We start from the raw sequence: 12,964 nt of genomic DNA, 5'->3' as shown, positions 1-12,964 counted from the left end.
AATAAAACTCACATGTTGAAGAAGATATGCATCTTGAAGCTTATCATCGTTTTTTAGTGCTAGAAGTAGACATATTTACCTTAGAGAGCCTAATGTGAAGCCTTTTAGGCGGTTAGGGGCATAAGTGTTAATTAGAGCACCAAATGTGAATCTAATTGTCAATTGAAACTATTTGTACGAGAACTATTTTAGGAATTTGAATATGGTGTAAGTAGAAATTTTTTTGGTGCATTATTGTTCAGTTTTTCAGTAATTCTTTTCCCAATCAAGTTGCAAATATGATAAGACAACTCATGGAAAGAATTTTTCAAGCTTAATTTTTGTTATGTAATTCTTTTTTCTGTATTCGTGTTTTGTCATATTCGTTTGAACTTTTGTTTTGTTTCTTTGTAATATATTGTTTTTAGTCTGTTGCCACATAATGTTTGTTATGATTTTTGTCTGTAATTTTGGTGATGGTTGTGGAGGGCGACAAGTAAAAGGGAAAGGAAGGGGTGAGGTAGGGATCGAAGGAGACCGTATGATATATTATCAATATATTTTATAAAAGAGTAAAAGTTAAAGATAAAGAATATTAGAAAAGGATAAAAATGATATTTTACATGGTTTGAGACCAACAATGTAAGATTTTGTAACCATAACTACCGGTGGTGTAGCATTTTTTATAGTTGTTTTTAGAGTAAGACTTTTAGAATTGGGCTTATGGTTTTCTTAAATACAAAGTAAAAGTGTCTATGGGGAAGAAAGAAACGAAAACGGAAAACATGAAAAGAAAATACTAACCACTCTCCACCATTTGCGCTCTTCTTCTCCACTTCCAAAATCAAACGTCCATCTGCAACAATCACTCCCCTGTTTTCATTCCATTTCTCCAAATCACAATCAACAATTCTTCTTCCTCCAATGGAAGATCAAGATCTACCACCGCCGGACGCCGCCGACGAAACCGCACAAGTCGACGAGGAACCAACATCGATCGCTTCCCGAGATGATAGACTCTCCCAAGAGATCGACCAATTCATTTCTGTATTAGATGCCGATGATCAATCGGACTCATCGTCGCCACCTGAAATCGTGGGTGCCGTTCAAATTTTTTCTGATCTTTTGGATTTTAGGGTGGTTGAATACGAATCTGGTTCCAAAAAATGGACCCAATTAGAGGAGGATGAATGTTCTTCTTTTGTAGATACGGTTAATCGAACAGCCAAGCTTCTCAAGTCTCTCTCTAGATTTCATTCCGTAGAATATTACGCCGCTTTAATCAACAGGGTTAGCGGAATTCAGCAACGTGCAATGTCTTTCATGGAGGTTGAATTCAAGTCGATTCTCGATGATTATCAAACTTCATACGATCGAGATCATACGAATGAAATCGAAGAAGCCAAAACCAAAAAGCTATCGTCTTCTCCTAGCAATGTTCAAGACGCATCAGAAACGGATTCGCCGGATCAATCCGAATCTCCCCCGGAGAAAGATGAGTTTTTAGGATATTCCGACGAGATGATATCAAAGCTGAATAAATTGTCCAAGGGGTTAATAGCAGGAGGTCACGAAACAGAGTGTACCGAATTGTATTTCTTTGTTCGAAGAAACGCCATGGAACAAAACTTGAAGCTTTTACAGTTTGAAAAATTCTCCATCGACGAAATGCAGAAGATGCAGTGGGATCCGGTAGAGAAAGAGATTTCAGAATGGTTGAAGATGTTCAAAAACTTCGCCACCTCGCTCCTCCCTAGCGAGCGGAGGTTAGTCGACGCCGTGTTCTCGGAAAACAACACAGAAATCTCCGATAACTTATTTGGAAACCTAGCACGAATTGTCCTCTTTTACTTGCTCACTTTCGCGGAAGCGGTGATGATGACGAAGAGATCGGCTGAGAAACTGTTCAAGTTTCTTGATATTTACGAGACATTACGAGAAAGCATCCCGGAGTTGGAGAAACTACTTTCCGGCGACTGGTTATTCCAGCTCAAAACCGCAGCATCATTGATCAGTAACATGTTAGGAGAAGCCATTTTCAACATTTTAGGAGATCTTGAGAATTCGATCCAAGCAGATACAGGGAAAACACAGGTTCCCGGTGGAGGAGTGCACCCGTTAACTTGCTACACCATGACATATCTAAAACACGCATGCGAGTATAGAGACACATTGGAGCAAGTATTTAGAGAGCATAAAAAGATAGATCGACCGGACTCAGCCACCGGCTCCGATCACGATCCAGATTCCGATCACGATCCCGGCTCTCAAGATCAGAACTTTTGCGTTCAAGCGGGTCCCGGATCGGCGTTTCAGTTGCAGTTAGCGAAAGTGATGGATCTATTGGATGCGAACCTTGAAGTGAAATCAAGACTGTATAAAGATCCATCGTTGAGCTTGATTTTCTTGATGAACAACGGCCGGTTTATATTGCAGCAGACAAAGGGAACCGGAGAAATGAGGAGCTTGATGGGGGATCCATGGGTGAGGAAACGGTCGTCGGATTTAAGAAGCTACCACACGAACTACAAGAGAGAAACATGGACGAAGCTTTTACAGTGTTTGAGTCATGAAGGATTGAGCGTTAATGGGAAGGTGATGAAGCCTGTGTTGAAAGAAAGATTCAAGAGTTTCAACGCCATGTTCGATGAGATACACAGAACGCAAACGACATGGGTGGTGAGTGACGATCAACTTCAGTCGGAATTAAGGGTGTCGATATCGGCGATAGTAATTCCGGCGTATAGGTCGTTCATGGGGAGGTTCAGTCAGGTGTTTACTCCGGGAAGGCAAACGGAGAAGTATATAAAGTATCAACCAGAAGACATAGAAACATGCATTGAAGAGCTGTTTGATGGGAATGCAAATCAACCAGGGAAGAAGAGATAATAAATTATGATCAAGTACGTACATACGAAATATGAATGACTCATATGATTAAATCAGGAAACGTGTAAAGAATCTACCACCATTAATGAGGTTTTTGATCCACACCATTATTGCCTTTAGAGACGAGCATGCATATTGCATGTACTGATTTGAAACCTGCTTGTATCTAACTTATGTTTTTCTTTCATTGTGCAATTATCGAGTTCTTTCTATTTGTTTCTGAATGTGATTTTGGTTAATAGTCTTATTATTTCTCTTTACTGATGGACCATTTAAAAGACAGTCATAATGATCGTAACTAATTAAAAAATAATGGTTGTAACTAATTTAAAAAAATATTATTGTTTAGACTAAAGTTCAGAATGGTCCCTATGGTTAGTGAATATCGCAATTTCAGTCCTAATTTTTCTATTTGTACGATCTGGTCCCTATGGTTTCTATTTTTTCAATATTGGTCCTGAGAATACACGACGTCTAACTTGAGTCGTTAACTTATCACATGTGAGACGCTCATGAGGGTAATATGGTCCTACCTGGTTTCTCTTTCCATAGGGAAGAAGTTAACATTAGGGGAATCCATTTCTCTCTCAAAAGTGAAAATTCGCCATTGGTGGCAAACATTACACTCATAAAACCCTTGATCGGTTCGGTTGGTCTTTGAATCAATATGACAATGCTAAAAACCTTAGACATATAGTTTGGTATTATAGATGAAGCTAAATTGGAATGGGAGTACCAGAGAAAATCGTTTTCTATAGTCGTGGAATACTGATTCGTGAATAAACTTTCTTTTGGTTCATATCTACAACAATCTTTTGAACGATGCCATGGTTTGGTGTAGGTTGGGTTGAATTCTTCATGAACAATGTATGTTGAGTAGATGTAAAAAATAAGCGAAATAATATGGAGGTGGGAAGATATATTTATATTCATTATGTAGCATTCATGTTTTCATACCAGGTACACTCCAAAATTTCTCTTTAATCATTTAAATTTATATAAAAAACAATCTTGGTGTACATTGGCACACTAGCATACAAGAAGTTATCACAAGGATTGTATTGACCTCAAGTACAAGATCAAGCCAGGTGTCACAATAACCTACCTGCAAAACAGATCATCACAAAAACGTAAGCCTCACGGCTTAGTGAATAACAGCTACAATAATATAAATCACATAGATCGCATAAATCATATAAATCATGTATATCACATACATATCACAAATTTAATATAACCAGTTTCTCATAAATAATCTATCTCTCAGTTTGATCTCTCTCTCTCTCTCTCTCTCTCTCTCTCTTTCTCTCTCTCAATGATCTATCTCATCACAAATCTATCCAATTAATGATCCATCTCATCAATCATAATATATCTCTCAATAAAAATCTGTAACATTCGTTTTTCTAGGTATTTTCCATTCTTGGCTCAAAATAATAATCTTTGCGAATATGATCCTTACGTTGGGCGTACATGGAGTGTACGCCTAAGTCACCAATTTTGGATGTAGACTTGTCGAGTATGTTGGGCGTGCATGAGGAGTATGCAGGGTGTACTCATGCAGAACCCAAACCTTAAGTTTTAGGGTTGAGCCCCCTATTTAAGGACCTTAAGTCCCTTGAGACCTCTCCATATTCAGCCTCCATCCTCCCTAACCAATGTTTCAAAACCCTAATCCTTGATTAGCTTGTGTGAGCCTCTTTTGTGTGTTCTTGGTTCATAGTGAATGAGTTGACGTTTTTCCTTGAGGATTGTTGTGGCTAGAGCTTGAAGATCCAGGGCTTCATCATCTTTGCAAGCCTCTGGAGGTATAAAGCTCTCACCTTTATATTTCTATGGCTTAGATCTAGACTAGCTTTGAGATTTGCATGTTTTTGATCCCATGGTTTGGTTATTGTGAGTAACAGCTACTCTAGAGCTCAAGTTTATCACTTTATGTTGTTTTTGAGGATCTTGTGTCATAAAAATGTAGTCTTTGTTTCTATTTCTCACTCATTTAAGAGTTTGAGGTTATTAAAGAGTATTATGGACTTAGGGCTTGGTTTTGGGCTCTATTAAGCCATGCAAAAGCTTAAAGTTGTCGACTTTATCAATTAAGACCTTCCCAAGATTAAGATCTATGAGTTGGACATTTAGTCTTTAGGTATTAAGAGCTAAAAAATGGTTTTAGGCAGCAGGGGATTGTGCAGGGTACGCAGGGGGTAATGAGTTTGCCATGTGTCCTTTTCTATGCCACTCAGTATGCAAGGCGTAACTATGGAGTAGCATGGTGTACTCCCAGAAGTATTTTTGGGCCTTGGGCCATGTTTGGGTGGGTCCAACTTGGAAATGGTAAAATTGACTTTTACCCTAGTAAGAGAGAATATGAAATGGACTTTTGATTATGGGTTATTACCCTAATTATTAATTATGGTCGGTTTTGGATATGTCCGGTGTGAGGAACCTTTGTAGCAACTGCTCGAGTGTGTGATTTGTTTATCATCGGATTGAGGTGAGTATTCTCACTATACTATGTAGGATTCTAGTTGTCTTTGTGATACTTTCATGGAAAACCCCAGGGGTAACCCATGGCATTTACATGAAAGATAATAGGGGTAGCCCATGGAAATTGCATGAAAGACCATGGGGGTAGCCCATGGCACTTGGATATTAGACCTTGGGGGTAGCCCATGACATTCCAGGGAAAAGACCATGGGGGTAGTCCATGGCACTTGATTATAAGACCCTTAGGTAGCTCATGGAATTCCAGGGAATAGACCATACTGGTAGCCCATGGCAATGTATGTATGGTATTCGGTATTTTAGGGAATTCGCTAAGCTTTGTGCTTACGGTTTATGTTTAAAATGTTTTTAGGTACTTCAAGTGCAAAGGGGAAGGGACCGGCATTATCGCACAACATCCATCGGTGTTCTGCATTTTGTGATTTTGGATTGTACTCTGATAACTGTTTTCTACATTGGCATACTTTGATGGTTTTGAAATGAATGGTTGGTGGTTTTGGTTGATTTAAAAAGCAAATTTTTTTACTTAGGGCATCTAGTTTAATGAATTGACACATCATCATTTTACTTACTATACAACTCTACATTAATCTTCCTACAATGCATTGAACTCAATAGAGTTCAATGGAATATATATTTAATAGTTAAAATGTTTCCTTTTTCCCATTGAAGAGTTCAATGACCATTAAACTCCAGGTCCATTGAATGCCAACATGGCATCCCATAATGGTATAGTTTAATCCATTGAATGCCAATTAGACATGTCACCTCATTCAACTCTTTCATTGAACTATGCATTGTGGATGCTCTTAGTACTTTCGGGACATTACAAAATCAATCTCGAAATCTTGATCTATCTCATAATCATGATCAATGTCATCAAGGATCTATCTTTCAATCGTGATCAATTGTCAAACCTAGCATTAGGGATAAGATGGTGATCCTTGTACAAGACAATTTCCTCCATGTAACCTTGCAACATCCCCTTTAGTGAAATTCAAACCATAATGCTATTAAGTTCCTACGTTCATACATTGGGATTCAAGCCGAAACAATCCCATGCAAATCCAAAACTCGATCTAATGAGCTAAGTCCAATAAATTTTGGGCCTTAGCCCAAGAATTCACGGCCCAAAACCTTTATTGGACCAAGACCTCTTCATTTGGGCCTTATTGGGCAGATAACCTCTCCATTTTGTCTCATTGGGCCAAAAACCCTTTAATGGGCCTTGTTAGACCGAAACCCTCCTATTGGGCCTTGTTCGGGCCAAAAAACCCCCCTTAATTGGACCAAAAACCTATCAATGAATATTAGTGGGCCGAAAACACTTTTGGGCCAAGCCAAAAATCGAAGCCCATTATTTTTGGGTCACCCTTAGGCTGAGAATCCTTTTGGGCTCGGTTATGGGTTAACCCAAAAAAAAGGAAAAAGAAAAAGATAACTTACCTTGCCACCTCAATATTATCCCCCAAATAACAAGGTATTAACCTTCATACTTCTAGGAAGGTATCACATCAACATATATGAAGTCAAACCCTCCCTTTTTCCCCTCCTCCTTCTTGTTCTCGGCCATCACCAAATACACACACAAAACACCTCCAAATTTTCTTACTAGCTCTCAAGAACACTCTCCATTCTTTTCTCAAAAATCCCAAGTTAATCACTACAAAAAAAACGGATTTTAAGCTTCTTGGTAAGTCCTATACTAAACTCAAGTGTTTTTTTATATTTATGCTTAAAACAATCCATTTACACACTTTCTTGTGTGTTAAACTCCCTAGAAAACCCACACTTCGAGATTCTCACCAAGAACACAAGCTAGACTCAAAGTTCTTCTTCTACATTTTGAAAATCCCCAAGGTGAGCTTCATACCCCACTCTTTTCATGTTTTTCATACTCTTTGGGGAGATACAAGTCAAAATCTCGTTTAACCAATGAATAATAGCATGTATTAATGTGTAATGTGTTTATCTTTTGGGTATTTATATGAACATGGAGTTTATCTTATAAAACTTCATAAAAAATCATGGGAAATGTGTTTGTTAACATATATATTGCATGAATACTTGTGTATAAGGGTTATACCCTCAAAAATGGCAAAACTGAGTGTTGGATTCAAACATGTATAACTTAAACTTAAACCTCAGCTTTCCACAGAAAAGTTATAGTCCATTTATGGACTGTTTTGACCACCTTGAAGTTACTATTTTTCAAAAAAAATTATATGAATATAGTTCAGGTTTATAACTTTCTAATGACTACTCTCACATATTCATACGATTTTTCTACAATTTTTGGCGATTTTTACAAAACAGCCTATCATTTCAAAAAAAATTTGGACCAGGCTGTGAAGATGAACATTCTCACATGTGTTTGAGGCCATTAAAATTTATAACAAAAATTCTGAACAAAGTAGACTCATTTTCCAAACTCTCAGAGTTTATGGATCCAAATTTTGACTTACAATAATTTTTCTATAATTTTCTAAAAACACGGACAGAAAAGTCCAAAAACAAGAAATTGTCTTTATCATACTAAATGTTTTATACTTGTGTTTAGATATAAGTTTATAAGTTATAACCTTTTAAAACACCTAGAATTGATAACTTTCATGTGTTTATATATTTTATTATATAAATAGATTTAATTACACTAGATACACTCAAGTCGTTTTACAAGAAAGAGGAATCATTGTTCACGTAAATCAGTTAATGCTCTAGTGAGACACTCCTTCATCGTACCTACCTAGCGTACACCGTAAGTCCTGTAGTTATAACCAGAGTCTCCTGGAGGGAGAGAGGGGTAATTGTGTATAGATCTATACGGGGTTGACACCCCCACACCTGAGTTGTTCGCTACAGCTAGACGGGCCAATCTAGGGTGACAAATATCTTACCGAAACCAACGCCTGAAGAACATCATGACAGGCCTCTAGTCACATCAAGTATGGTTGTAACGACTCACATAGGGATTAGCCCACTATCTCGGTTTACGGGAAGCTTACGATTCATTAGTTTTAGAAATACAACTATATACTATCTTCGATACAACATTCAAATACATATTGGTCTTAGGGTTTAAGACTACAGTTCAGATTTAAGAAAATATTGGATTTTCTAAAACCACTCATCACTACTTGCTAAGGAAAAGATACACAAGATTTACCTTCAATTTTAGTTACTTATAAGAAAATATTGGATTTTCTGGAAACATATGCTCTACATTTTCAAACGAAAGAAAACAAAGGACATGCATGCATATATTCGTGGTTTTAGAACGAGACTTACAAACTATTTTTATAGAAAATACCAAATTTTCTGAAAGTACTCTGAGAACTATTCTAAACAAGTACAAAACCAATTTATAAAAAAATGCTTATGAACTCACCAACGTTTTAGTTGACACTTTTCAAAACGACTTCTATTCTTAGGGATCCAGTAACAGGTAACAGCTCTGTTAAGAGATCAAGTGGTGAAACCTTATCAAATTTTACTTTTTCACTTTTGTGTAACTGAGGAACCGGTACAATATATAAACTATGTAAGTGTGTATTTCCAATGTATGAATGTTTGGGTTGCTATCTTTCATTACTATTCAATTGTTATGATACTGTACATGAAGTCATCCGTCCCCAGACGTTTCTGCCATTCTGGTTTGGGGGTGTGACATCAATTACTCAATCATGATCTTATCTATCAATAGTGATCTATCTCTCAATAATGATATGTTTCTCAATGATCATTAATCTTTCAACGATAATCGATTTCTCAACAATAATCAATCATATAGATCACAAACATCACAACAATGGATGTTAGAGTATTGTTACTCATCTGGCTAGTCGGCAGACTAATTCTAGTCTCAGTTTTGATCCTTCTCTACCTATCAACTCGTATAAGGTGTTGGATTGGATGTCTAGGCCCATAACTATTATTGGTATGTATTCGACCCGAGAGTAGCATGGTCCATTTGGGTTGCATATCATCAGGACAATTTATTAGGATGGACTTTTGAGAGAAGAGGTTATATATGATTTATTAATATATTATAAGTTCTAATATATTAATATAAAATCATATGTCTTAATTAGTGTTGATCAAGAATTAATTTGGAATTAATTTAGTGATCAAAAGACACTAATTAAATCTATGAGGACTAATTTTGGTAATTAGTTATATTTATATTTTTTGGGCTTATGATCCATGTTGGACCAAGATTATGTATGGATACATAAAGAGTTGGGCCACATGAACCATAGATCATAAAACCCATGGGTATGGGTTTGGATTATACCCATGACTCTTAGAATTCAACACATATAAATACAAGCATCTTGACCTAAAACGGCCACCCTTATGTGTGTGTGTGCATGTTCTTGGAGTTCATGAAGGTTTTAGAGTGCATGGAGATTCTCTCTCAAGTCCTACCTTTGTCCTTGATGTGTTGTGACTTCATTTGAGGCTTCCACACTATTGGGGCTAAGCTCTTAAGGCCAAATACATCAAGACTTCCAGCCACATAAAAGGTATGTTACACTAACTAGTATCTTGTGTAGTTTAGATCTTTGCATGCTAGTTATAGGCTTAATACCTTGGAAACACCCTTGCATGTATAATCAGTGAAAACATAGATCCAAGGTATTTAGGGTTGTATGTGCACCATAGGATGTTGTATTATACCGAAACCCAACAGTGGTATCAGAGCCTAGGCTTGGTTTTCAATTATACTTGATGGCGACCACAGACTATTCTAGACATTCAAGTGGAAACACCAACAAGCTCATAACATGTAGGTGATTAATTACGAGTTCAAGCGATGTTGTAATTACGTATTCATGCGATGATACTCTAACCCCTACTATGAATTACGAGTTCATGCGATGTTGTAACTACGTATTCATGCGATGATACCATAACCCTTACTGGACACGCATTGAAGGAGTAATCCCCGAATCAGTATTGTCTATGCGACGATCGTTATGAAAAGTCCTTAGGAACAAACATATAAGGAAATGTGATGTAAGGCGATAAGAGGTAAATACGATGTAGGAGATGACCCTTAGGGTAAATCTTTAGGGAAGAATAAATAAAGATAATGGGGATGGGTAATCGGATTAATTGTTTGACATGAAGTACGTGAAGAAACAAATTAACTATATTATTGTGGGTTGAAAACCCTATGTACTCACTAGGTTTCCCAACATGACCCACTCCGTTTATTTGTATCACAAGTGTCGATATGAAGCTACATTACACTACGAGATTAAATGAGATGTAAATCACTAGTGTAAATGAATGTAAGGTCTGTTTATACTTATGTTTCTATATTGACGATGACATCCCAAAGTTTTTATATAAACAAAATACATTTCTTCAGAAATGCTTTGATAATATATTTATCATATTTTTCTGTGAACAAATTCCGCAATATTATTTTTTAAAATGAATACTCTGATTTTCAAATAAAGCATAAACAAATAGGTCTTTTCTGGCCGTGAAATTGGGGATGTCACAGGCAACCCTAGCCCTCTCATTCCACTAAATATCTAGAATATTAGGGTTTTGGCCATCAGACCACTCTCACGTCGTGAGCATTCAAAGGCTCACGTCGTTAGACTCAAAAACATGGGTCAAAAAGTCAATGGTCACTCACGACGTGGCAACCATGTCTCACGTCGTGACCCTCATCTAAAAGCTAGAAAATCAATAAATAAGTACCTCCAAGACCCGGGTGTTACATAACATAATAGGAACACCAACATTAGAGGAACACTCTTATAGTACATCCCACCATGACACTCACAACGATGCATATGAGGAATGTAGAGAGTTTGAAGTGGTCAGCAAGCAATAGAGGAGTACTTAGTCCACCATTCTATTCCTAATAACTACCAACAAATGTATTTTCTTTGTTTATAATAAAAATATTTTTTATGTTTATAAATAATTTATTAATAATATTATCCATCATTTTCATGGTAATTTTTAGAAAAGTCTCAATATTTTGGTTATTGGGTAATTTTCAAAAAAGTCCTAATATTTTGACCAAACAAACGAAAAAGGACAAAATACCAACTAAATCTGCAAAAGCCGAAAAAAAGATTTTTTTTTCAAAGTTTTAGCCAGTATTCGATGCTTTTTTGTAAACAAAATTTAGTTTGAGATTTTTTCATAAATTGGACTAAAATACTAAAACTTTTCTGAATGAACATGATGATACAAGATGTTATGATTATACAAGCACTAGGTGAATGTCTACGCGTTGTGCGGAAGCATCTATTGTGACAACCCAAAAATTTCCGATAGTTTTAACGTTGAAATTAACGTCGAAATTAATTACGTCAAAAATTAGCCAAATTTATCCCGAAAATATTTTGACCGGAATTAAACCCGTTAGAATATTTTAATTAATATTCGTCAAGCGAAAATAAAAAAAAACACGTAAATTATCTTTCTATTTATTTGGAAAAAGTTTATTTTATTTATTTACGGCCATTTAACTGGGTAAAATTTTAAACATCGTTAAACATAAGTATCGGGTAGTCGTATACCGGGTACAACACCCAAGCCCTATATAAGGGTGGGTGGACACTCCTTAGAAGCCTTTTCCCACCTTAGACTCTCTCTCTCTCTCTCTCTCTCTCTCTCTCTTTCTACTTTCTCTCTCTACAAACGGGTTTTGGTCAAAAATCACCCCTCCGAGCCTCAAAACGGTAAGTAAACCTTTCTAGCTTGTTATCTAACTTATCTAGCTTGCAAATTCGTGGCTTAATCATCCAAAAACCCCAAGAACATGAGTTTACGGTCTTGGGAGCCTCCCAAAACCGTAAACCCCTTTGGAAGTGGGTTTGATGCCCAAAAACCCTCCCAAACACTTCTCATGCTTAACAATGGCTTAGAGGCTTACCCGAAAGGACTTAGAACACCAAAATCGGACCAAATGGGGAGTAAACATGAGTTTACGGTCTAAGGATGTTCTTAGACCGTAAACCCATCTTCATGGACCATAAACACTTGTTTAAGTGTTAAACTACCCCTCAAACAACTCCAAGGGCTTCCATGAACTTCCTAGAGTGCATACAACCTTATTTTCCTTCATTATATGCACCAAAGCATACAAATATGTGTCACACTTGAGTTTACGGCCCAAGAAGGCTCTTGGACCGTAAACACCCATTCTTAGACCATAAACACCCCCAAAGAGTGTTAAAGTGCCCTTAACACTTTGTATGGCTTGGAATTGGACTTAGAACTTCGTATGCTTAACCTATAACCACCAAAACATAGGATTCATGGACAAAATGAGTTTACTACCGTAAACTCATGTGTTTAAGGTAGTAAACTCCCCAAGAACATCTTCTTATGTGACAACCCAAAGTTATTCGTTACATTACCCCGTTACCGTTAACGGAATATTCCATTTTAAAAAAGTTCCGTTAATTAGAGGTCGCAAAATAAATAAACGTTTTATTTATTTATATTTTTGTGTCGTTATAGTCGTAATAAAGTAAATAAAAACACTTAAGTTGTACTTCCATTTAATTGGAAAAAGTTAGTTTTTATTATTACGACCACTAAATCGGGTGCAACCAAA

General features: G+C 36.7%; 1 protein-coding gene across 1 annotated transcript; it reads left to right on the top strand.

Annotated features, from left to right (window-relative positions):
• The first annotated feature begins 684 nt into the window (after positions 1-684).
• Positions 685-3,092, top strand: EXO70C2 (exocyst subunit exo70 family protein C2). The gene has a single exon (XM_079031668.1). It carries the CDS (start codon positions 904-906, stop codon positions 2,866-2,868), a length of 1,965 nt encoding a protein of 654 aa, XP_078887794.1. The 5' UTR covers positions 685-903; the 3' UTR covers positions 2,869-3,092.
• Positions 3,093-12,964: the final 9,872 nt, after the last annotated feature.

The sequence above is a fragment of the Lactuca serriola genome, chromosome 3, assembly GCF_051521515.1.
Source record: "Lactuca serriola cultivar US96UC23 chromosome 3, Lser_US96UC23_V15, whole genome shotgun sequence".
NCBI lineage: Eukaryota > Viridiplantae > Streptophyta > Magnoliopsida > Asterales > Asteraceae > Lactuca > Lactuca serriola.
This window is presented reverse-complemented; position numbering and strand designations above follow the sequence as displayed.

Coding starts and splice junctions, on each gene's coding strand:
- EXO70C2 (XM_079031668.1), top strand. CDS start 904: ATGGAAGATCAAGATCTACCACCGCCGGACGCCGCCGACGAAACCGCA.